The 25,115-nt window shown below is 31.5% G+C and overlaps 2 protein-coding genes, 1 non-coding gene and 2 pseudogenes across 3 annotated transcripts; 3 read left to right on the top strand and 2 right to left on the bottom strand.

The window, feature by feature from the left end:
- The first annotated feature begins 10,347 nt into the window (after nt 1-10,347).
- Nucleotides 10,348-14,349, top strand: LOC106762003 (linoleate 9S-lipoxygenase). Its single transcript, XM_014645671.2, has 9 exons — nt 10,348-10,618; nt 11,162-11,445; nt 11,533-11,770; nt 11,864-12,184; nt 12,296-12,381; nt 12,483-12,590; nt 12,699-13,003; nt 13,087-13,350; nt 13,439-14,349. Exons 1-9 carry the CDS (start codon nt 10,411-10,413, stop codon nt 14,193-14,195), a joined length of 2,571 nt encoding a protein of 856 aa, XP_014501157.1. The 5' UTR covers nt 10,348-10,410; the 3' UTR covers nt 14,196-14,349.
- Nucleotides 14,350-15,495: 1,146 nt separating this feature from the next.
- Nucleotides 15,496-15,567, top strand: TRNAP-UGG. The gene has a single exon. It is a non-coding gene; the product is annotated as a tRNA-Pro (tRNA).
- Nucleotides 15,568-15,840: 273 nt separating this feature from the next.
- Nucleotides 15,841-19,097, bottom strand: LOC106760786 (annotated as a pseudogene).
- A 916-nt stretch (nt 19,098-20,013) lies between these two features.
- On the bottom strand, nt 20,014-21,392 carry LOC106761318. Its single transcript, XM_014644858.2, has 3 exons — nt 20,814-21,392; nt 20,550-20,722; nt 20,014-20,443 (listed from the first exon to the last, which is right to left on the bottom strand). The coding sequence occupies exons 1-3, from the start codon at nt 21,321-21,323 to the stop codon at nt 20,326-20,328; spliced, it is 801 nt and encodes a 266-aa protein (XP_014500344.1). The 5' UTR covers nt 21,324-21,392; the 3' UTR covers nt 20,014-20,325.
- A 1,284-nt stretch (nt 21,393-22,676) lies between these two features.
- LOC106760618 lies at nt 22,677-25,052 on the top strand (annotated as a pseudogene).
- The last annotated feature ends 63 nt before the right edge of the window (nt 25,053-25,115 follow it).

Below are 25,115 nucleotides of genomic sequence, written 5' to 3' on the forward strand. Positions count from 1 at the left end.
CTTCGCCTCAACCACCACCCTCCTCACCGACACTCTCCTTCCACAATAGAAACCTAACACCCAACTATCAAACACCAATTTCACAAAAATGCAGAAGGGTGGAACGAACAACAGTGGTTAAATTTGGGGGTTCTGCATTTCAGAGCAAACGCTAGGGAAGAACACTCAAGAATTTCGCGAAAATAACATCATGGGAGAGGGAAATCCCAAACTTTTATTTTATTAAGTCTTTGCAACATACCGACGGTCATATCCCTTCGCTACAGTCACTATGCCAATACAGACGGCCAAAGCCCCTCGGTAATGTACACCTAACATGACCTTCGGAAAAGCCTTCGGTAATTAAGATTTACCGAAAGCCTGCAGGCCGTCTGTAATCATCCTTCGGTAAATTAAAGTTTTCCTGTAGTGGATAAAAATAACTTAACTATGCTAAACTAGAATTAACTATATTATTTTATACTAAAAAAACTAATCTATTTTTAATTAAAAACTGATTATATTATTATCTAGTTCAGGTTATAAAAACTAAACTCATAATATTTTGAGTGCAGTTTGTACAGTTAACTGTTTTGCTTTTGTTGATCCATTTCCCTCTCTCTCACCACTTGATTTCGCTGCATGACGTTACAGACAGGGAGAGAGAAAGATTAATGAGTTTTAAGTGCTAAAATATCCAAGTTGTTATGCTGTTGAAAAGGAAAATGATATTTTAACACTAATTTTTGATATAATTGTGACATTGTATACGTATCAAAATGTGATTCAATGATTTTAAATTAAAAAAAAAAACTGAGATAAGAGTATATTTGGAAAAAAAAAATTAAAGTTTTTTTTTAATTTAAAATCGTCTAACCGCGCTTTAACATATATACAGTATCAAAATGACGTCAAAAAAATTGGTGTTAAAATATCATTTTCCTATTGAAAACAAAATCCCTCAATCAAGTATAAGTTTTTATGAATAATAAACCGTATAAAATATAGATAAACATGGATGGTTTGACACTAATGTTTTATATCCAAATTTGAGTTTTGGTTTTCATAATTCACGTTCAGTTTGTAGATGATTTTTACATGATTGATGTAAAATTTTAATTTTGATTAAATAATTATTTTGTCCAATAAAATATTGTATTTTTATATATATAAGTTTTATAAAAGTTGCTAAAAAAAAACACGTGAGCAATAGAAATGTTAGTTGAGATGGTAAAGGAAAACAGTGTTGTAAAAAGTATTATAAAATAGTGTTACATTAAAGATTTTGTTTTATGAATTACCTCTCCTGAAAAACTCTCAATAGCTGCGTCACTTTTGGTTTAATTTCGCAAATTAATTGAAATGGTGATAGTTAATTTGATCTGATTTGTTAGAGTGTGGGCAGAGACATGGGTAGATATTAAGTTCACTTATTACTTAACTGATATAAATTCAGTTTTTCAAAACTGAACCCTTAAATAATACAGTTAAATATTATATTAAATAATTCATTTTTTTTAGTTTATTAAAAGTACAGTTAACTATACTTTAGTATAGTTGAATTAATTATTTTCAGTTTTAGGTTTTTATTATACTACACTTACAAGATTAGTCTATACTGCATTTTACATATTTAGACTAAAATCTCTTGTTACTCTCACTACATATGTCAATCTGTAATCAATTTTTTTTTTTCTTGAGAATGAATGACTATTAAAGTATTAGGATAATTCATAAAACTGAACTCTTTGCATTCATAATGATAATACTTAAAAACCACCAATAAGAATTTCACCTTAAAAATTCTTTTTAACCACACTTTAATTTAATCAGAAGCTCATTCATAACTTATTCAAACATTTCATATAATATACCAAACACATATTAAATTATCAATATAATCATTACTCACAAAAACATAAAAGAAAGAAACTCAAAACTTACCATAGAAAATTACCCTTCCGTCTTAGAAAACTACCCCTCAAGCTATCTAATCGCTAGGCGAGTGGGCTTTTAAGAATTACTCGTTGAGTGAGTTGACATTCTTGCTGAGCAAAATTACAGAGTCTAACTATATTTTCTTTTATGTTATATTTTAATAAGCTTAATGTATGATATTATGAAGGTTAAAAATGATAGTTAGTTTATGATGTTTATCTCAAAATGATTGATAATACAAAACATTTGTTATTAATATGTACACATACTATTAAGGTAAATGTAAGTCTTCGTGAGCTTTCTACCGTTTAAGTATGGTTTGGGATATCTCTATTAATGTGAGTTTTACATTTATCACCACCACTAAAGGCATGATACTACTCTGGGTTTCCATACATCACTCATCAAGGTCATTCAAACTACTTAATAAAGATGACTCATTCAAGGCCAAATCTTGTATATACATATACACAATCTATTTGCATATAAATATAAGTAATCCAATTAAGTTTTATCACCTAAAAAATAGCATGTCATCCATCTCAACATCAATTATATATATATATATATATATATATATATATATATATATATATATATATATATATATATATATATATAAATAGCATCTCATCTATCTTAGAAACTTCGTCTAACGAAAATCCATCAAATAGAATTGTGTTTTATTTAAGAGAGAATATAAAAAAAAAAACATAAAATTATAGATTTTAAAATACAATAAGAAATAAATGTCTATAAAGATCATATCTGGTTCAATGTAAAATTTAATAGTAAAATATTATTGGATCTTATAAATGTTTCCTTGAATTGTAAAATTTAATAGTAAAATATTATTATAAATGTTTCCTTGAACAACATTTTTGACATATGATACGTGAAAAAAAAATTAAAGAATTAAAGTAAGTATTTGAAAAATAAAAATGCTTCATCAATGGTAAAATAATTTAAAAGTGCAATTTTACACTATCAAATTAAATGTTTTTTAATTACAGTCAATTAGTTAAATTCTGTATCACTGTTAGATTATTATTTTACTTGTGGATATATATCTTCCATAAGTTTTCAATTAACACCGTAAATAAAATGATAAAGTTTTATTTTTTCTTGTAAGTTTTTTTATTCCATTTTTAAATTTATTTTAATTTCAAATACATAAGTTAATATTTTTTCTTTAATCTTTGTCTTTCTTTAGTCGGTCATACACGTGTAAATTAAGATGTCTATAAAATAGATTGGTTTATGTTACGATAAAATCAAATCGAACACATTCCTACGTGGTTGATTTTTGTGGGTCTCGATTTTTTTTTGTCAAACTAAATTAAATTACTATCAAATCGATCTAGGGTCTTGTTGGTTTAATTTGGATCATCAAATTTTAATAGGAATATTATTGTTTTGACACAGAATATTTTTATTTTGATAATGCGAGGAAAAATTTCTTTTTTTATTACAAGTTTTTATTATAAAAAATATTCTATTTTTATCGTCATCTTATTATAAGAATGAATTATTAAATATTTTCAGTTGTATTTTATCATTTATTGTGGAGTGAGAAGACAATAAAAGTATAAAAGACAGAAAATATAATTCATATGAAATAATTTTGTATACATTTAATGGTAAATTGAATTATAGTATTTTCAGAATAAGTTCAGAATTAAAATAATTTTATATGATAAATCATTTTTTAGTATTTTAGTACAATTATATATTCAAAAATTTGTATTTATAATTTAATTATATAAAAGTAAAAAAATATTTTATATAAAAAATTATTTTATAAAAAGTTAGAAACAAAACACAATATATAATTTTATTTTCAGTTATATTAACACCAATTTCTTATTCTTTATTTTGAAAAAATTAAATGAAGTTAAAAAAGTTTTAGATCACATATAATAAATGTGATATAAATTAAAATGTTTTAGAAAATATGAGTCCATCCTTTTAAAATATAAATGTATATTAATGTCGACGAAGTTAAATAGATATGAATGCATCGCAAATTCGCGCATGCTTTGCTTGCTTTGCTTATATAAATATCAATAAAAAAAATATGATATTTAGATAACATATTTTGACAACATTTGAATATTGATTATGTGTCAATATGTGATTGGTCAAAAATTATTCCACTATAATGTTTATAATTATTATTATTGATTGTAGAGTAATTTTTGACCAATCACAGATTGACACGTAATCAATATTCAAATGTTGTCAAAAAAATGTTGTCTAAATATCATTATAAAAAAAAATACTTTCATAAAATTGTGTTTTAATTATCTTTCTTTTATTTTTCTAATTTAAATATAACATTATAATGAGTTGTCAAATGAATTTTTTGTTTGAAAAAGTTTAAAAGTATAATTTTTATTTATGTAACTTCTCATCGACAATTTGTCCTCCCAATGTGAAATCTTTTTAAAATTTAACCATATTTTCGATGAGTTAATACATCAAATTTAACATATTATATTTTTATCATAAAAAAATTACAATTTTCTTTCTCTTATGTTTAAATATAAAAGAACTTGCATTGTTTTAGAGATGTGAATATAGCATTCCTCCGTTCTTACATAAAAAAACACAATATTTAGGTTAACTAATTATTTCCTCGGTGTCTTATATATACATATAATGCTTATTAAATAATAAGAATTATAAAAAATGATTTGTTGATACGAACGAAGTTTATATAATTAAATAACATAATAACGAGGACTAAAAAAATAAAAAATAAAAAATTGAACGTGGAGCACGAGGGTGAATATAATAATAATATATTATGTTTGGTACTACCTATACAATATAGAATATAGACACGAATATCACGAGTTTGGATAATAAATAGTATAACATCACATGATGGGTCCATGGTTGTCTTGTCTATTTTCAATAACTTTCCCATTCACATGACACGTGTTAGGTTTATTATTATTATTATACTTTATCCCTAATTTCTTAGTAGGTGACTTTCTATTTGCACCGTCGCTGTCATGTTTCCTTTTCACCAATCACAATAATCAAACTAACTTTTTTTTTTGGCCATGTCCACGCAATAATGTGTTGGACTCATCCACTTACCTGTAAAGAATCCAAATCGTTGATGTATGATCAAGTAGTTTAACATAACAATTATCAATAACAACAACAATATTATTTTAATATTTAATTATTTCAATTCATTAATCTTTTGAATATAAAAGTTCTTTTTTAGGATAAAACTAGATTTTATTTTCTCCTATAAAATAAAGTGAAAGCAACAACTCCACCAATAACAGCGCATTGCTGACCCTTATGATAGATTTTTTTATTTTTTATTTTTTATATTTTTAACTTATATTAGTAATTTAATTTTCTCAAGAAAATATTTTGCCAAATAAATTTCTTGAAATTAAGAAAAAAATAAAAATAAATGGTGGGCCCACTCAAAGCTTAAAAATCTTCTGTATTTAAATCTCGACGTCGATGCTTTCAGCCTATTTTCTAACATATTTTAAAATCAGATATAAAGGTACAATAATAGTAATAATAATAATAAAATAAGAAGGACAAGACAATGATGACAACTTGACTTAGATTGAAATGATTTTATAAAAGATAATCTTGAAATTATTGTAGTAGTTATTATAAAAAATGTGTAGGAGAGTTAGTAATGATAATATTAATTTATTATTAAAAATAAGGATTAAATTAAAGTAAACTATTTATCTTTTAAGATATCAGTATAATTTTTTTATTTATTTAAACGTTTTAATTATTGGAATTATCAATAATTACAGAATTCGGTGACGGCGAGCCACGTAAAGTCACACCCAAACAGAAACATTACGCTGCATAACTGGTCGACCAAAATAGTTTCTATTTACAGCCAAACAAAAATGTATCCTTCACTCACTCTATTATTCCTTAAGTAACTATTTAAGGAATACTCACAGATATTTAAAAACTTGTAAATGTATATATAAATATCTACAAATATTTTAAAAAGTATTTTATAAATTTTTAAAATAAAATTACAAAAAATATAATATAAATTAAAATTTAATAATAGATATTCTTTTATACTAATTATTCATCGCGTGATAAAGGAACACCATATTTTTTGTTATTACTAGTAAACGTATAGCCACTTTACCTATAATAAATTATTGAATATAATACTTTTTAATCATTATAAAATAATGAAAAATCATACATCTGATTCTGTTTTCATCTATATAGATATATTAATTTTTGAGGAAAATAAAATTATTTTAATCTTTTAATTATAAAAAGCATATTTGGCTTTTAAATAGAACAACTAATAACAAAATTCAATCAACTCCTCCAATGTTATTTTACTAAAATTATAGAAAGCAATAATTGCTAGGTCTCCATGTTCCTTAAACTATTTTTAGCAAATTACTCAATTAACCAACCTTCATGATAAATCACGCCAAAAGAAATACATGAAAGAAGGGCAAAACCAGTCAAACCAACGATTAGAGGTTATAAGAGGGAAAAAAAAATAATGATATTTAGACAACTTTTTTTTGACAACATTTGAACATTTTTTGTCAATATGTGATTGGTTAAAAATTACTCCACAATCAATAATAATAATCATAAATATTATTGTGGAGTAATTTTTGACCAATCAAAGATTGACACATAATCAATGTCTAAATGTTGTAAAAAAAAATGTCTAAATATGATTATAAAAAAAAAAAAACTCTGATATAAATTAGTATATTTGATCATTTTAATATAAATTCTTAAGGACGAGAGAAATATCAAAACATATATAATCCGAAACACTTGATAATTTTTTTAATTAAATATTCTTACTTCCACGAATTAGTTTATTTCTAAAATTTTAATTTAGAACTACTAATTTGTGAATAATTTCTCAATTATAAAATATTATTAAAATAATAATTAAAACATTGACGTTATTATCACTTCAAAAAATTATGATTAATTATTTCATATATAATAAGATGAAAGTAAATTTGTTGAAAATCTCATATTAATAAGATGAGTTTATAATAAATAAGTGGATGATATGTCTTATGAATTTCTAATCTAATATGTTCTAAATTGGTTTAAAAGTTTAATATATCTCCTTAGCTTAAAAGTTTAATATAACCATTAAAAACAAAATGAAAGTATTATGGTATTCAATTGCAACATATATAACTTTTCCTTCATTAGGACACTAAAAAAAGATTGATATTATAAATTAGAACATATAGTGATATATAAATATGATGAAATGAAAGCATTAATTTCTAAATCATATTTTTGTAATAATAACCTTTCTTTAAAGAAAGATTGATTTTTAATATGTGTTTGAACTCTCGAGTAATTCTTTATTAACATATTTACTTAAATTATAAGAACAATTCAATAAATTTAAATTTTTTTAACTGAAGGAAATAATCTATCTTTACAGGGCTTTTTTTCTCAATTATTTGTAAAAGCAATGTAAAATGATAAATTTACAATAAGATATTATAAAAGTAAAAAATTTAATTAATTTCCTAGAAGTGTCCTTACAAAACTTAAGTTATCACCAAATTAAATACCATTCAATCTTTCAATATAAAAAGTAACAAGAATATTCTAAATTCATTACCAAATTTTAATAAATTTGAGTATATTAATAAATTTACCGATAAATTTAAAAAAAATTAAATTATTGATGAACTTATTTATAGATTAAAAAAATCATTATCCATATATATTTTTTTAAAAATTAATTATTGACCAATTGAGTAATAAATTTGATCATGAGATGATTAAAACCTAATTAATGTAATACATTTGATATTTATTTATCGATATATTTTATTTTGACAACAATATTTGTTAAAAATAAATATTTTAAATTGTTAACAGATTTTATAGATATATATATATATATTGTCAGATAAAATATTTTTATTAGTAATAAAAATTTTAATTTATTGATATTATTAACTAATATTTTCATTAATAACTAAATTTTTTAAAATCTATAAAGAAAATCTATCGGTAAAATCTATTAAGAAATTATGTTTAATTGACAGTTTTTTATTTTTCATTGATAAAATTCTATTGTTGATTTTTACATTTTCTTTACAGTGATCAATTTTGAACTTATTAAAATCAACAACTTAATTTAACATATTCTTAAGTAAAATTCAAGCATATAGCATCAATCCACTGCACACTTTTCATTCCATATTGTACTAGGAACTACTGAATAGGTAGGACGACCGGTCTCTTGAGACAAAGATCGAGTTGTACTAGGGACTACCAAACAGGTAGGATGACCAGTCTCTTGAGACAAAAATTGATCCGTGAAAGACACTTGAGCGGATATAGCGGTCGGTCATCTTAGATGGGAGCAACCGGATGGTTAGGAACAGACAGTCCAGAAGATCAAGGTAGAGCCAGTTTAATTAAGGTAATTGCATGATTAAGGTGATTGGGCTGAGATTGAGCCCTGGTTAAGACCACCTTAATATTAAGCCCATATCCAATACTATAAATACAAGTCAAGGGTACCGGGTAAGTAGATTCATTTATTGTGCATTTAATACAGAACTCACAAGAACCGATCGGACATTTAACTGACTTTAGCATCGTAGTGCCTTTAGTAGGTACACCTCCTCCCCTTTGATTGGATTTGAAGGAACAGACAGACAGGTGCGAAGAAGTGAAGAGGCGAACGACCGGTGAGAGGAGCAAATTGGGTTCTGGACGCCAAAATGTTCCGGTGTAAAGTCAAGTAATATTTATAATAATATGATATCAATTATTAATGGCACGAGGTCACTAGTTGGGTTGAGAAATAAGTTAATGAATGAATGTTAAACATATATGAAAGTTTGAAGTTATTTTTGTCTTAAATAATACTTATATATTTAAACTCTTATTAGATAATTAATAATAATATATTTATTAGATGAAATGTTACCAAACATGTTATTAAACCTACCTAGAGTAAAAAATTTCAATGTTAATGTTCTATATTATCTCTTAGAGTCTCTAGGTTGAATTTTTTTCAAAAGAGAAAATAATATTGTTTTAGGTTTTTGGAAAGTGAAGAAGGTTGGAGATTGTATTCTACAATAAAAAGAATCATCTCCTCGTTATTTACACATCATTGAGTCATTAAGTTAACCTCCTTTTCTATCTCTCAACTTAAACATAATTATTACTCTCTAATAAAATGTAAAACTAAGTCACATACTTTTAAATATATTATTAATTAAATTAAAGCTTAACTCTCAATAAATATATATATATATATATATATATATATATATATATATATATATATTCTAATTTTATTTTCTAAATTTACTCTTTTTTCTTTTTTAGAAAATGATTATTAAAATATTTGCATATGGGCCGATCAATGAGGTGGAATCTTAACTATTTATATTGTAAAAGTTATGACAGTAAGAGTGTTATCTTCCAAACTCCCTCCTTTTATTGCGATATATATATTAGAATATAAAATGCGACCTTAAATTCGTTAAAATAATATTAATAGGATTAATTATTCCATGTGGGATATTTTCTATTTTAAAATTTAGAATTTTGTTTCATAGTTTTATCATTAAATAAAGATCGAAGATGAAAAATATATTTAAATTTGAATTTTTAAACTATAGGAGAAGAAATAATTTTTTCAATAAATTAAGAAAAAATCTTATTAAAATGAATACGTACGTAAAAGTTTACCAGAATACTTTAATAGTCATACGCATATGACCAAAATAGTCTACATGTAATAAGATAATAAATAAGTTGTAATAAAGCACGTGCCTCAATACAAATTAGAACAAACATAAACTATTATTAATTCAGCTTATCCAGTTTATAGCCTAAGCCATGTATAATATAAAATTATAAAATTAGTTATCAGCTCGTATACAAACAAATTATCATTAAACACGATGAATAATTGACAACAATTAATCATTATTAAAATTTGTGAATAAGTTAATAATAATTATTAATCAGCATCGATTTGGAGTAAAAAAAAGAAGATCCAATCTGATTATATTAAAATATTTTTGGATTAGATTGGTTCTAAAAAAAATAAAAAATAAAAAATGTGGTTAAAATCTTGAACAGGAACCTGTGCATGGGAAGAAACGATTCCCACAGGTAATGATGGTACTTTTTACATAGATGGAATAAAAGGGAACAGTATATATAAATTAAAGAAGAGAAAGATTAGTATAAGATTAAGATTAAAAGAGTGAAGTTGAGTTAATAATGCTAATTAAACTGGTTTATGAAGGTTGTTAAGTCCGCCACATGGCTGAATCGTGATTTGAATGGGGGAAAACAATAAAAAAAAAAACACATGTTTGGTATGTTAGAGAGTTGGATGTGTATAAATAGAAGGAGTGGTTTGGCTGTGTTCTTCATTAATCCAAGAAGAAGAAGAACAGTGTTTGATTGAAAAAAACAGAAAAGAAAAAGATGTTGGGAGGAATTTTCGGAGGAAACAAGCAGAAGATAAAGGGCACTGTGGTGCTTATGCGAAAGAATGTTTTGGACATCAACAGCATCCTCAACCCTGCCAGCGTCATCGACAACGTCTTCGATTTCGCCGGCACTCTTGTCGACGCCGTCACTGCTTTCGCCACCTCCATCTCCATCCAGCTCATCAGTTCCACCAAGGCTGATGGTAACTCACTCACTTCACACACTCTAAACATCTTTCAATTATCATATTTACTCTAATTACGTTATTTCCATCTTTAATCACAAACTGTCCATGATCGCATTCTCAAGACTTCAAAAATAATTACTTTACACTGCTCAGTTTGAAGCTAGTTCATATTTTTGGATGTATTGACTTTCTCATACCATACATCAATCATGTATGTTTATAATATAATAATTTATCTTTCATTAGGCAAATGGATTCTTTTAATAGTAACCAAACTTATGATTATGTGTTAACTTTTCTTGGCCGATCTCGTAACCAATATAATATATGTTATTATTAAATGCGTAATAATTTATCCTTCATTGGGTCAATGGCTTTTCAAATAGAAACAAACGTAACAATTTTTGTTATGCCAACAAAAGGATATTGATACATACTACATACAATAAAGTATAATAATAATTTTTTTAGTGATGAATAAATTGAATAAGATTATTTATTAATTTTTTATGTAAGATTTATGTGAGAATGAAATTGAAAATGTGAAATTTGATATAGGACAAGGGAAAGGAAAAGTTGGAACAACTACGAAGTTAAGAGGACAGATATCATTGCCAACGTTGGGAGCGAGTGAAGAAGCATACGATGTTAATTTTGAATGGGACAGTGACTTCGGAATTCCCGGCGCATTTTACATTAAGAATTTCATGCAAAATGAGTTCTACCTCAAATCTCTCACTCTCGAAGACATTCCTAACCACGGAACCATTCACTTCATCTGCAACTCCTGGGTTTACAATAATACTAAATACAAAACTCCTCGTATTTTCTTTGCCAACAACGTAAGCTACTTCATTTACTTCTTTCTTCTTCTTCATCTTTCAGAGACCATATAGATAAACCAACTTATTGATCATATAACAATGCAGACGTATCTTCCTAGCGAGACACCAGCCCCACTTGTGAAGTACAGAGAAGAAGAATTGAAGGTTGTAAGAGGCGATGGAACTGGAGAACGAAAGGAATGGGATAGAATTTATGATTATGATGTCTACAATGACTTGGGCAACCCAGATAAAAGTGAAGCCTATGCTCGCCCTGTTCTTGGAGGTTCTACTTTGCCTTACCCTCGTAGAGGAAGAACTGGAAGACCCAAAACTAAAAAAGGTTACCCACTTTATTCATTTTTTGTTGTAATGTATTATATACTTTTCATGCTTTGCTTTAGACCTAAGACGTAATATGTGTTTGTCTCCACAGATCCTAACAGTGAGAAGCCTAGCGACTTTGTTTACCTTCCAAGAGACGAAGCGTTTGGTCACTTGAAGTCATCCGATTTTCTCGCTTATGCATTGAAATCGGTATCCCAAGATGTGTTACCAGTCTTGACTGATGCATTCGATGGAAATATTCTGAGTCTTGAGTTTGATAATTTCGCTGAAGTGCGCAAGCTTTATGAAGGTGGAGTTACATTGCCCACAAACTTTCTCAGCAAATACGCTCCCATACCAATTGTCAAGGAACTTTTTCGAAGTGATGGTGAACAGTTTCTCAAGTATCCACCACCTAAAGTCATGCAAGGTAGGCTACACATGTTAAATAAGAAGAATAATGACATCTTTATTAGCAATGTACCTCTTTTTTTTATTCAATGACGTGGATGGACTTTTGAACTATTCTTATTTGATGCAGTGGATAAGTCTGCATGGATGACTGATGAAGAATTTGCAAGAGAAACCATTGCTGGAGTCAATCCTAATGTCATTAAGATTCTTAAGGTAAACTTAATTTCAAAGTTGATTGGTTAAAAACTAAATGTAACAAAAAAGGTTTTCCTGCCAAATTTGAGGTTACTCATCGTGTTTTAAATTTATTCTAGGAATTCCCACCAAGTAGCAAGCTAGACACTCAAGCCTTTGGTGACCATACCTCTATAATAAAGAAAGAGCATTTGGAGCCTCAATTAGGAGGGCTCACTGTTGAGCAGGTAAAATTGCACATTAAAATTAATTCACATCAACGTTTCTGCTATTGCTTTGTGTCAGTTTGGTTTCTGATTTTCTTAGCAATTAATTAATTATACTTGGTTGAACAGGCTATCGAGAACAATAAGTTGTTCATCTTAGATCACCATGACTATCTCATTCCATATTTGAGGAAAATAAATTCATCTACCACAAAGACTTATGCTACGAGAACCATATTTTTCTTGAAAGAGGATGGAACACTGACACCATTGGCCATCGAGTTAAGTAAGCCACATGGTCAGGGTGACGAATTCGGTCCTATCAGTGAAGTCTATGTGCCTGCATACGAGGGAGTGGAAGCTTACATTTGGTTACTGGCAAAGGCTTATGTTGTTATCAATGACTCGTGCTACCATCAAATCATCAGCCATTGGTATGATGTTATTGATTCACATTGGAGTTAATTTTGTCTATGTATTTATGAATAAATTATTAACGTAGTAACATGGATGACAGGCTAAGCACTCATGCAGTTGTTGAGCCTTTCGTCATAGCAACGAACAGGCAATTGAGTGTGGTTCACCCTGTTTACAAGCTCCTGTTTCCTCACTACCGTGATACCATGAACATCAATTCACTGGCCCGCAAGTCCTTGGTCAACGCAGATGGTATCATCGAGAAAACATTCTTGTGGAGTAGGTACTCTTTGGAAATGTCTGCTGTGATATACAAGGACTGGTCTTTCGTTGATCAAGCATTACCCAATGATCTTCTCAAGAGGTAAGCAATATTTTAAAGGTTTTTAAAAAGTAAAAGGTCTCAAGATTTATATGATTGTGATGCTAACTAATGTTATTTGGGTGGTCAGAGGAGTTGCAGTTAAAGATGCATCTGCTCCCCACGGTGTTAAGCTTTTGATTGAGGATTATCCTTATGCTTCTGATGGGCTGGAGATATGGGCAGCCATCAAGTCGTGGGTGGAAGAGTATGTGGCATTCTATTACAAGTCAGATGAGGTACTTCAAAAAGACCCTGAACTTCAAGCTTGGTGGAAAGAACTTGTTCAGGTGGGTCATGGTGATCTGAAAGATAAGCCATGGTGGCCAAAGTTGCAAACACGTGGAGAGTTGGTTGACGTCTCCACTACCCTCATTTGGATATCTTCAGCCCTTCATGCAGCTGTTAACTTCGGACAATATCCATACGGTGGTTTAATCCTGAACAGGCCAACCATTAGCAGAAGATTCATGCCTGAGAAAGGGTCTGCTGAATATGAGGCATTGGCTAAGAATCCAGAGAAGGAGTTTTTGAGAACTATTACTGGTAAGAAAGAGACCCTGATTGACCTTACAGTTATAGAGATATTGTCAAGGCATGCATCTGATGAGTTCTACCTTGGAGAGAGAGATGGTGGTGACTTTTGGACTTCAGATGCAGGGCCATTGGAGGCCTTTAAGAGGTTCGGAAAGAAGCTTGCTGAAATTGAACAAAAGCTTGTACAGAAAAACAATGATGAGACATTGAGAAACCGCACTGGACCTGCTAAAATGCCTTACACTCTTCTCTTTCCTTCCAGTGAGGAGGGATTGACCTTCAGAGGAATCCCCAATAGTATTTCTATCTAAGGATTCTACGGTTGTTCAGCTTCCTAGCTTTTAAATAAATGTCATATGGAGGGAATATAATTCCTTCATCAATGCTGGTTTATGTTTAACTATGTATTTCGAGTTCCTACTTGTATTTGTTATTGTAATAAGGAAAGTTGTGTTTGCGTAATTCTATTCTGATGCAAACCAGAAAAATGATCTTACTTCGTATTCTTAGAATCCAATCCTCAAGACCAATCATCAATTATAGATTGAACTCCTACCATTAACAAACACAGTATAACAATGCAAACAAAAAGCTATAGTGATAAGGATATTGTTGTGTACAATTCCATGATCTCTGGATATTCTAATAACCTGTGCAGCTAAGATGCATTGAAACTGTTTGTAGAAATGTGGGGTAAAATTTGGGTATTAAAAATGGGAATTTGAGTAAGGCAAGAGATTTAATTCTATCGTTATGAAAACCGGAAAATAATCCAATTCCGTGTTTTAATAATTCTATATATAATGATGCAAATAAAAAAATAATCCTACTTATCCCAACATAAATCACCACTTAACAAACATAAAATATAACAACACAAACAAAAAAGATAAATATTGTGTCATAATATTCTATAATTGTACTCATAAATATTGGTAATTTATGATTAAATATTCAACAACTAAAATAATTGAATATAAAAATAAAACAGCTAAATATAAAAACAAATTAATAAAGAAATATCTATTTCACGACTCTAATCACGATTTTTAATATCACTATTATTATCGGATAATAACTTTGATATTTAATAGTAATTAAAATAATATATCCAAACGATAAATTTAAAAATTCATAAATTTAAATTCTTATATTAAAACATAATATTTATAAATTTTAAACAATATGAACGGAGAACATCTCGATTTTAGTATATTTTAACTTTTCTTAAATTAAAAAATTCTGTATGTGAGGAAAAATTAAATATTATTCCATCCATTTTAACTTTGAGATTGCATTCTAATATTACGGTAAATGTTTTTTTAGTGTAATAATCATTATAATAACTATAGATAAAAAAATGTATAACTATTTTTCTTAATTATGTTATTTTTTTCCTTTATTTCATAAAAATAATATGGACATACGAATGATTGTATTTTTTTTTCTTAGTTATGGTTAATGTGAGAATGCAAAATTGTACCCTGAATTACCATAACAATAAAAAAAAAATACATTTACACACCTAGATTAACTAACTCCAACGGGAAGCAAAGCCCAAAAACAAAATAAACAAATAAATACAATTTTTAAACCACAAGAACAAACCCTGGGCATTTGGTCTAGTGGTATGATTCTCGCTTTGGGTGCGAGAGGTCCCGAGTTCGATTCTCGGAATGCCCCTTCTGTTTTTTTTTTTTTTTTTTTTAAATTTTACGTTTCTCATGCAGAATTCTAATTTGAGCAGTTCATCCATAAAACATTAAAGTCCAAACATCATGGATTTTGTGAAACCTATCTTTTACTTTTGTTCCATATTACAAGAGTAGCCAGCCATTTTGCAAGAAGCAGTAACTCTGGCTTTATTGTTTGAAAACACCTTAAAAGCACAACATTTGGTTTTATTAAGATCGAACACGAAAGACTTTATTAAACAATAGAGTAGCTTTGGAAGAAGGATTCGGATTCCTTGTCTTCAGATAGATATACTGTTGGGAATTCCTCTGAAAGTTAAGCCTTCATCACTTGAAGGGAAGAGCAGAGTATAAGGCATCTGAACAGGTCCATGGCGGTTTCTCAGTTTCNCATCATTGTTTCTCTCTGAGAGTTTCTTCTCAATTTCTGAGAGNTTCTTCCCAAACCTTTTGAAAGCCTCCAAGGCCCTTGTATCAGATGTCCAATTTGGATTGTCCCTTTCACCCAAATAGATCTCATCAGAAGCATGCCTTGACAATATTTCTATNACNNAAAGGTCAATAAGGGTCTGAAACTTTGGTGTAATGGTCCTCAAGAGAGCCTTCTCAGGGCTCTTCTTCAGCTCCTCATATTCAGCAGAACCCTTTTCGGGCATCAATCGCCTACTGATAGTTGGACGATTTAAGATCAAACCTCCATAAGGGTATTGTCCAAAATTAACAGCTGCATGCAGTGCTGAAGCTGTCCATATCACAATACTGCAAGCTTCAACTAGCTCTTCACGAGTCTGCATCTTAGGCCACCATGGTTCGTTTTTCTTGTCACCATGACCCACCTCTACCAGTTCTTTCCACCAAGCTTGGAGCTCAGGATCNTCTTTCAGTGTCTCNTCTGATTTGTAGTACAATAAAACATATTCATGAACCCATGTCTTGATAGCATCCCATATCTCAAGTCCATCAACAGCATAAGGGTAGTCCTCTATGAAGAGACGAAGACCATGAGGGCACTCTGGATCCTCAGTTGCTATTCCTCTATATCACAATTTACAGATATAACATCATGAGATTAATTATCTTTTCAGCTTCTGTTAGCAATAAACTAAACCAGGATGCAAATGAATCACCTTTTTATAAGATCAGCTGGCAATGCTTGATCTGTAAAAACCCAATCCTTGTAAATCGTAGCAGACATTTCCATAGAATACCTTCCCCATAAAAAGGTTTTCTCTATAACTCCACCGTCATTGACAAGAGATCCCCGAGCAAGGGCATTTATGTTCATGGTGTCACGATAGTGAGGGTGCAGGAGTTTATATATAGGATGAACAACACTGAGATGCCTGTTTGTTGCTATGACGAATGGCTCAATAACTGCATGTGTGTTTAACCTAATATACAATCCATGAGAAGTTGTTAATAATCATTCCATAGATATATTTGGATTGAATTGAATAGCTTTTAAATGATTTTGGTGAGAAAATTTATACCAGTGGTTGACCAGTTGATGATAGCTGGAGTCATTCACTATTACATAGGCCTTTGCTAGAAGCCAGATAGAACTTTCAACACCTTCATCTGTAGGCAGAAAAACTTGACTAACAACACCTGATTTATCATCCCCGGGATGTGGCAAACTCAGTTCTATGGCAAGTGGCCTTAAAGTTTTGTCGTTTTTCAGGAAAAGGATGGTTCTGGTGGCATAAGCCTTGTTGGATGTTGCATTTATTCGCCTTAAATATGGCATGATTGAGTCGTGATGATCAAGTATGAACAATCTCTTGTTTTGAATTGCCTTTCCAACCAAATATATTGTACTCGTTATCATTAAAAAAACATCAAATAAACTTTTATTAAGAAACAATTTTATCATATTATGTACCTCGTCTACAGTGAGCCCTTCTAAATTAGGCTCCAGGTGTTCTTTGGTAATTTTACTGGTATGATCACCGTAGACTTGGCTATCTAGCTTGCTTCGTGGAAGGAAATCCTGAAATGGTAAATATAGAATAAATATAAGAAAATCAGAAAATATAACCTTGTGGTTTGCCATCAGTCCTGAAGATTTCTTTGAGAACGGGTAATGGACTTATCTTGTTAATTACATCTGTTGGAAGCTTAATTCCACCTGAATAGAGTCTATGAACATCATCAAAGCTATCAAACTCATTGGGTGTGAAATTCAAATCAAAAGCATATTCCAATGCTGGAAGAAAATTGAGATACAGAATTCAGCCCATAAGTCAAAAAGTCTGATGACTTCAAGTGTCCAAAATCTTCATCTCTTGGAAGATAAATATCAGAGCTCCTATACTCTCACTTTTTGGATCTGTTTCATCAAAACACCAGAATTTATCAGCGGCAAAACATAAATATTCAATCTTAAAATAAGTGCTTCTAATTTCTAAACGATAAACAACATTCATCCGACATGGCTAGCTCAAATATTCACGATAAGGATCATTCTAGGATGGTCAAGTGTAGAAATAAAAGCCAAACCTTTCCTTGTTGGTCTTCTACCAGTTCTCACCCTACGAGGATAAGGCAAGGTGTCAGACCCTCCAAGAATAGGACGCGCATGATTTTCACCCTTATCTGGATCACCTAAATCATTGTAGACATCATAGTCATAGACCCTCTCCCACTCTCTACGTTCTCCCGTTCCATCTCCTCTCAAATTAACTAACTCTTCTTCTCTATACTTCACCAGTGGAGCCGGTGTTTCGCTTGGAAGATATGTCTGCAATATATATAACGCTGTTAGCTTCATCTTTTCATCAAAGTTCTTGACGACTTAAAAAGTGTATAGAGTGGGTGGTAAGCAATACTTGACCTGATTGACAAAGAAGATGCGATCATTTTTGAAGTGTTTGGCATTGTATATCCAGGAGTTGCAAAGAAAGTGGAGGCTTCCATGGTTTGGAANGTCTTCAAGAGTCAAACTCACAAGGAAGAACTCAGTNTGCATGAAATTCTTGATGTAAAATGCTCCAGGAATTCCCATCTCATCGTCCCATTCAAAATGAATTTTGAATGCAGCTTGGCCTGCTCCCAAAGTTGGCAGTGAAGTGATGATACCTTCCAAAAAGGTAGCCTTTCCAAGCTTCCCCTTTCCGTTGGCTATAACCAAAAAGAAAAGAAAACAAGAAAAATCAATGAAGCCGTTTTACCATGTTTTCGTTTCACTTTTTCTTGGACTCCATTAAAGATAAAGAAAAGAGAGAGAAAAGAATAAAGAAAGTATAGTGATATATATGAAGTGAAAAGAAAAAGAAGAAGAAAGGAACCATCTGGTTTGGTGGCACTGATAAGTTGGAGAGAAACTGATCGACCCAAGAAGGCAGTGAGATTATCGACGGTGGAACCAAGAAGGTCGAGACCTTGACCAATAATGCCTCCAACACTGGTTACGCTGTTAACGTCCAACACATTCTTTCGCATCAACACTACTGTCCCCTTTATCTTGTGCCCCTTCTGGATCAAACCAGAAATACCCGAAAACATCTTTGCAACTCAACAAAACTATGTATGACTTTTTCTTTGGGAGAGGACTAGGCAAACATCAAGCGATGCTCAAAGGAAACTCATGCAGCTGCTATTTATAAAGAGGAACACCGAGAACCAAGAAGTGTGTTAAAACGAAGTTTGAAGTTAACATTGGTATTAGAACGTATAAAATTACGTAAACAAGCCAACAACACTATTTAAAAATTAAAAAAAAGGTAATGTTATTTGAATAAAAGAATTATATTTATTTATTTTTGAAGTTGATGAAAAAAAAAAGATATATATCACATTATTCTTAAATGTTAAAACTATATTTAATAATGTGGTTGAATAAAAAAAGTATATTTATTTATTTTTAAAATTTGGAGAAAAATATAATAAAGATAAAGATATAAAGGATTCCAAAATACTAAAATCACGTTTACTTTTTTTGTTTTATTTTTATCAACACTTTTCATTACAATGAACATTAAATTAAATTATATTGCTTTATTCTAAGTTATCAATACACTTAAATACTATTGTGTTCTTTATTTTTATTTTTTTCATTTGTTTAACATGGTTTTTACTTCTTTTTTATGTTTAACTAGGTTTTTATTTTCTTAAATTTAATTGTTTTTCATTACGTCATTTAAATTAACGAAGCTCGGCTGAGAAATTCGATCATCAGAAGGAAGTTGAAATTCGATTATCAGAAGGAAATTTGACTGTGAAGTTTAGCCAAAAAAGAAGAAGTTCAGTTGAGAAACTCAGCCACAGAAGCTCGACCAATAAGTTAGTAATTTATCACCTTCTTTTGTGAGACACACTTATCTCAAGCACATCACACAAAGAGAATCACTACATTCAATAACAGTTCAGATAACAAATTTTAACATAGAAGCTACATATTATTTAGGCTTATGAAATCAACAATCGATGCAATTAATTAATCAGCCAGCAAGATTTGATAACAAAAATTTGCAGCTTATGAACAAAATTTAAAAACTGCATACACTTAATAAGATAAATGTTAAGAAAATACCGCAAATAATTACATGTACAAACAAGTTACATGTTACATTAGAACGAAAAAGACTGAGCGAGGTGTCTCTTTCAGTTCAGTCTCTCATCTTCTAGATCTTCTAGTGTAGTCTGATAGATCAAAACAACCACACCATTTATTGTTTTCCTGTAACGTAACCTTCACATTAAACTCTAGTTAGGAATATATATACTAACAAACAGGTGGCACCCTTAATTATATAACAGCGATCATCTCCGTCCCCGTTTTCTCCGTCATACCTCCGTTAAGTTCCTCTTCCTCCTCCTCCTCCTCTGCTTCCCACATGAAGTGCGCGTACGATCCCAGCACAGTGCTGAGCATAAAATAAAACAATTATTAATTGTTATCATTATTATTATTATTGTTATTTTCGTTATGCTCTGTTTGGCTATGGCGAAAATGTGAGATTAAGATTATACCAATCATTAGGAGCGACATGAATGGCTTGGTCCAAGTAAGATTTGGCCCTCGCTTTGTCTCGCTGCGTTTCCCATATTAGCGATCCGTACAGCGAAAGCAATTCGCCATCGCTAGGGTTCGCGAGAATCGCTCTTCCGTAATATTCCTCTGCTCTCGTCGCGTCTTTCTCCACCTGCATCATCCGTTAAAATTAAAATCGCTGACTCTTTCTTTTCATTGAATGAATCAAAGATCGTGCTTCGTTTGCGGAATGTTTCACGCACCTCGTGGAGGAATTTGCCGTAGTTCCTCAGCAGAAGCGCGTCTGTCGGGTTCGACTTCAACATCTCTTCGTAGTACGCATCTATTTTCATCCTCTCGCCATCGTTTCCGCCTGTGACAGTCGCATCGCCGTGATCGTCACCGTCGCCGCCTCCGGATTCCATATCCTCCCGTAGGATCCCGAGGTAGCTCGGCTTGTGTAAATTGGCGTCGTAGAAGAATTGTTCTTCGTGAGGTATGATCGGCGGGGGCGAGTAGGATCCGGTGCGGTTCAGATTACGGCGAACGCCGAAATTCTCGGGGGCACCTTCCGATGAGGCTCTTTTGATCCCGTTCTGAGGTGCGTCCTTGCGGGCGTTGAAGTGGGAATAGTGCATTGAAATCGTGGAAATTTTCGCGTGGTTCTTGTCGCCGGGCAAAGAGGTTTGGCGCGAGAGAGAACATCGAGGTGGACCGTGGAAAACCAGGTTCTGGATCGGCAGCGACCCGGTTCGGATGTGAGAAGCTCTCATGGTTTTGATAAATTGAAAAGTTGACTGTTGAAAGAGCGATCAATCCCTGACTTCTAAAACTGGAGACGAAGCCCCTTTATATCTCTCGTGTTGAATGGTGCTGCTAAACGAACGTACTTTATTTGATCGAATATTGGCCGTTGGATGCGAGGAAAGCCCGATCCAAGTGAGCACCATATTACGACACGTGTCAGGTTGCACGTTCCTAATTGTATATTTAACCATTTATTACTAATAAATGTAAAATTGAAAAAAAAAAAACACTATTCATTACTGATACTAATTTTGTGATCTTTTAAGTATAAGAATTCAATATATGTCTCTTTTTTCCTAAACTCACGAAAAGGCATATTTAAATTTCGCTTTCACACTCCTTAAGGAATGCAATAAAATTTACTTGGTTTTAATTGCTTAAACTTTACTTTGGATATTATAATTAAATGAAACAAGGAATAAATAGACAGGGTTAATTAAAATAATAAGCTGATAGTTTGATTTAGAAAATAGGGATTAGAGATATTTCAAAAAAGTCTTAATTAGATTCACGGGAAGTAGCTGAAAACTTAGCAAAATGTATAGTGTAATTTACAAGTCTTGATCCACTTTTTTCAATCATGTGAATGAAGAAAGCAAGGTAGAATTGTCAACAAATGACAAGAGTTTGATTGTTTATGTATTCTGTGTTTCTTAATTGTTTTTTTCCGATAATGTTTAATCACAGATATTAAGGGGCAATTTATTTTTATCCTCTGAGATAAAGAACGCAACTATTAGTTTAAGGATCAATTTATCACCCCATAATAAAACTGTGCTGTTTTTAGTTAAAAGTTATTTCTTGGATTTTAACAGATAAATTGCAAAAGAATCGATAAAAATATTCATTAATATGTGGGTGTTATAGATATATAATGAAGAAAGTGATGATTAAAGAGCTAAAGTTGTGATGTTAAAGAGATAAGATAGATAATAGTCGAAAATTGCGAGATTGATGTTTAGTAGGTTACATAAATCCGAGAGACAGGAAAGCAGTAATGGCATGGTTGGTGGGTGTGATTTTCCATGTTCTCCAATGGTTTTCCTGAAATACAGACAATTGAATGGAGAAGTCAATTTCGAAAGGATATACAGAGGGTCGCTTTATAACAGTGATCTACCACTATATGCTTTACATAGGGTCGGGTCCTGCTCGGCCCGCATTTGGCCCACCATGGCCATGCACATGCAATGCATCTATATGAAAATTGACTTTGGAAAATGAGCCCTAGCCCACGAGGATTTCTACATTTGCATAACACGTGTACTCATTGGCCATGTGATCTCACGTGATAAAACATTCTACGAGCCCACCGAGTGCCACTTGCAACTACTAACTTCCTTTAGCTTCATTTATATTTTCCGCAGAAAAAAATATTTTTACTCCATTTAATGTTAAGGGTTCAATTGGGTAATATGCAAGATTTATTTGACACAAGCCCTGTAATATGGTGCATTGTTCAAGCTCTTTTGTTTATGGTTTCACGCACAGATTCTTTGGCAAACCGTGTTCTAAAACTGCTAGCATTTATGGAGCACTGGAGTCATTAAGCTCAGTGAATGGATCAACAAGGAAGCCAATAAAATATGTTCTTTGTACTGCACTTAGTTCTTGTGGAAAAACCCGGAATTGGCGTTTGGGTATACAAATCCATGCTTTCATGATTCGGTCTGGATATGAAGATAATTTGTTCCTCTGCAGTGCACTTATTAATTTCTATGCCAAATGTTTTGCTATTCTGGATGCAAAGAAGGTATTTAGTGGCATCAGAACACATGATCAGGTTTCATGGACTTCATTTATTACGGGATTGTCGATCAATGGACAAGGAATAGGTGCCTTATTATTGTTCAAAGAGATGCTATACACCCAAATTAAGCCCAATTGTCTTACCTTTGTTAGTGTCATTAGTGCCTCTGTTGGGCAACATGGTGGCCTTCAACATTGCTCCGCCCTTCATACTCATATCATCAAGCAGGGACGTGATACTAACAATTTTGTGGTCAGCTCATTGATTGATTGTTATGCAAATCAGGGACACATTGACGATGCTGTACTCTTATTTGCAGAAACTAGTGAGAAGGATATTGTTGTGTACAATTCCATGATCTCCGGATATTCTAAAAACCTGTGTAGCGAAGATGCATTGAAACTGTTTGTAGAAATGAGGGGGCAAAATTTGGGTATTACTGATCATACTTTATGCACGATTTTAAATGCTTGTAGCAGCCTTGCATTACTCCTTCAGGGAAGGCAAGTGCACTCTCTTGTTATTAAAATGGGTTCGGAAAGAAATGTGTTCGTGGCCAGTGCTTTGATTGATATGTATTCAAAAGGTGGTGTGATATTGACGATGCTCAACGCGTGTTAGATCAGACTTCTGAGAAGAATAATGTGTTGTGGACATCCATGATCATGGGTTATGCTCAATGTGGGAGAAGTTCAGAGGCTTTGGAACTTTTTGATTGTCTCCTGACCAAGCAAGAGTTAGTTCCTGATCATATCTGCTTTACTGCTGTCTTAACAGCTTGTAATCATGCAAGATTGCTTGACAAAGGGGTGGAATACTTTAACAAAATGACAACAAATTATGGCTTGTCTCCTGATATTGATCAATATGCTTGCTTGATTGATCTCTATGCTAGAAAAGGGAATTTGAGTAAGGCAAGGGATTTAATGCAAAAAATGACCTATGATCCTAATTATGTAATTTGGAGCTCTTTCTTGAGTTCTTGTAAGATATATGGAAATGTAGAACTTGGGATGGAGGTTGCTGATCAACTTATCAAGATGGAACCAAGTAATGCAGCACCATATTTAACATTGGCACATGTCTATGCAAGAAAGGGTTTATGGAATGAAGTAGCTGAAGTCAGAAGGCTTATGCAACAAAGGACAATGAGAAAACCTGTAGGATGGAGTTGGGTGGAGGTAGATAAGTTGTAGATGAGGTTACTCCTCAACAATCAGATGAAAACTACATAGATAGAAAAAGTCTTATCACCGGATGTCAAGTTCTATGCCAAATGTTTTGCTATTCTGGATGCAAAGATGGTATTTAGTGGCATCAGAACATGTTAGACAATTAATAGTCATAGTCTGTTAGAGGAGAGAGATTAGTCTGTTAGAGGAGAGAGACTAATTTGTTAGAGGAGAGAGTATAAATAAACAAAGAGAATAGAGGGAATAGAGGGAGGGAGGGGGATATCAGATATTTTGTACTTTTGGGTAGAGTCTGGATCGTTATTCCAGTAGAGGAAGGAGGCTTCCTTGGATGGGGATACTCACTTGTTATTTCTGTTTTTCCAGAATAATACAGTTTATATTACAATTGCTTCTTTTTGTTGAGTGTGTGTGAGTGGATTTCTATCTGTTACGGTCCTTGAATAAAGGAACCTAACAGAACACATGACCAGGTTTCATGGACTTCACTTTATTATGGGATTATCGATCAATGGACAAGGAATAGATGGCTTCTTGTTGTTCAAAGAGGTGCATTAAGCCCAATTTTCGTGCCTGTGTTGAGCAAAATGGTGGCCTTCAACATTGTTCCGCTCTTCATACTCATATAATCAAGCGGGGATGTGATAACTAACAGTTTTGTGGTCAGGGACAAATTGATGATTGATTGTTATGCCAATCAGGGTCAAATTGATGATGCCGTACTCTTATTTGCTGAAACTACAGACACACAAACTTGTGTTATACTGACATCAGTGTTACTTTTGAAAAACCATATTTTATTTTCTAATTTAATC

Source organism: Vigna radiata, chromosome 5 (assembly GCF_000741045.1).
Source record: "Vigna radiata var. radiata cultivar VC1973A chromosome 5, Vradiata_ver6, whole genome shotgun sequence".
Taxonomy (NCBI): Eukaryota; Viridiplantae; Streptophyta; class Magnoliopsida; order Fabales; family Fabaceae; genus Vigna; species Vigna radiata.

Coding starts and splice junctions, on each gene's coding strand:
- LOC106762003 (XM_014645671.2), top strand. CDS start 10,411: ATGTTGGGAGGAATTTTCGGAGGAAACAAGCAGAAGATAAAGGGCACT. Junction 12,382..12,482: donor ATGTCATTAAGATTCTTAAG/GTAAACTTAATT, acceptor AATTTATTCTAG/GAATTCCCACCAAGTAGCAA. Junction 13,351..13,438: donor CCCAATGATCTTCTCAAGAG/GTAAGCAATATT, acceptor TTGGGTGGTCAG/AGGAGTTGCAGTTAAAGATG.
- LOC106761318 (XM_014644858.2), bottom strand. CDS start 21,323: ATGAGAGCTTCTCACATCCGAACCGGGTCGCTGCCGATCCAGAACCTG. Junction 20,723..20,813: donor ACGGCAAATTCCTCCACGAG/GTGCGTGAAACA, acceptor CGGATGATGCAG/GTGGAGAAAGACGCGACGAG. Junction 20,444..20,549: donor CATGTCGCTCCTAATGATTG/GTATAATCTTAA, acceptor TTTTATGCTCAG/CACTGTGCTGGGATCGTACG.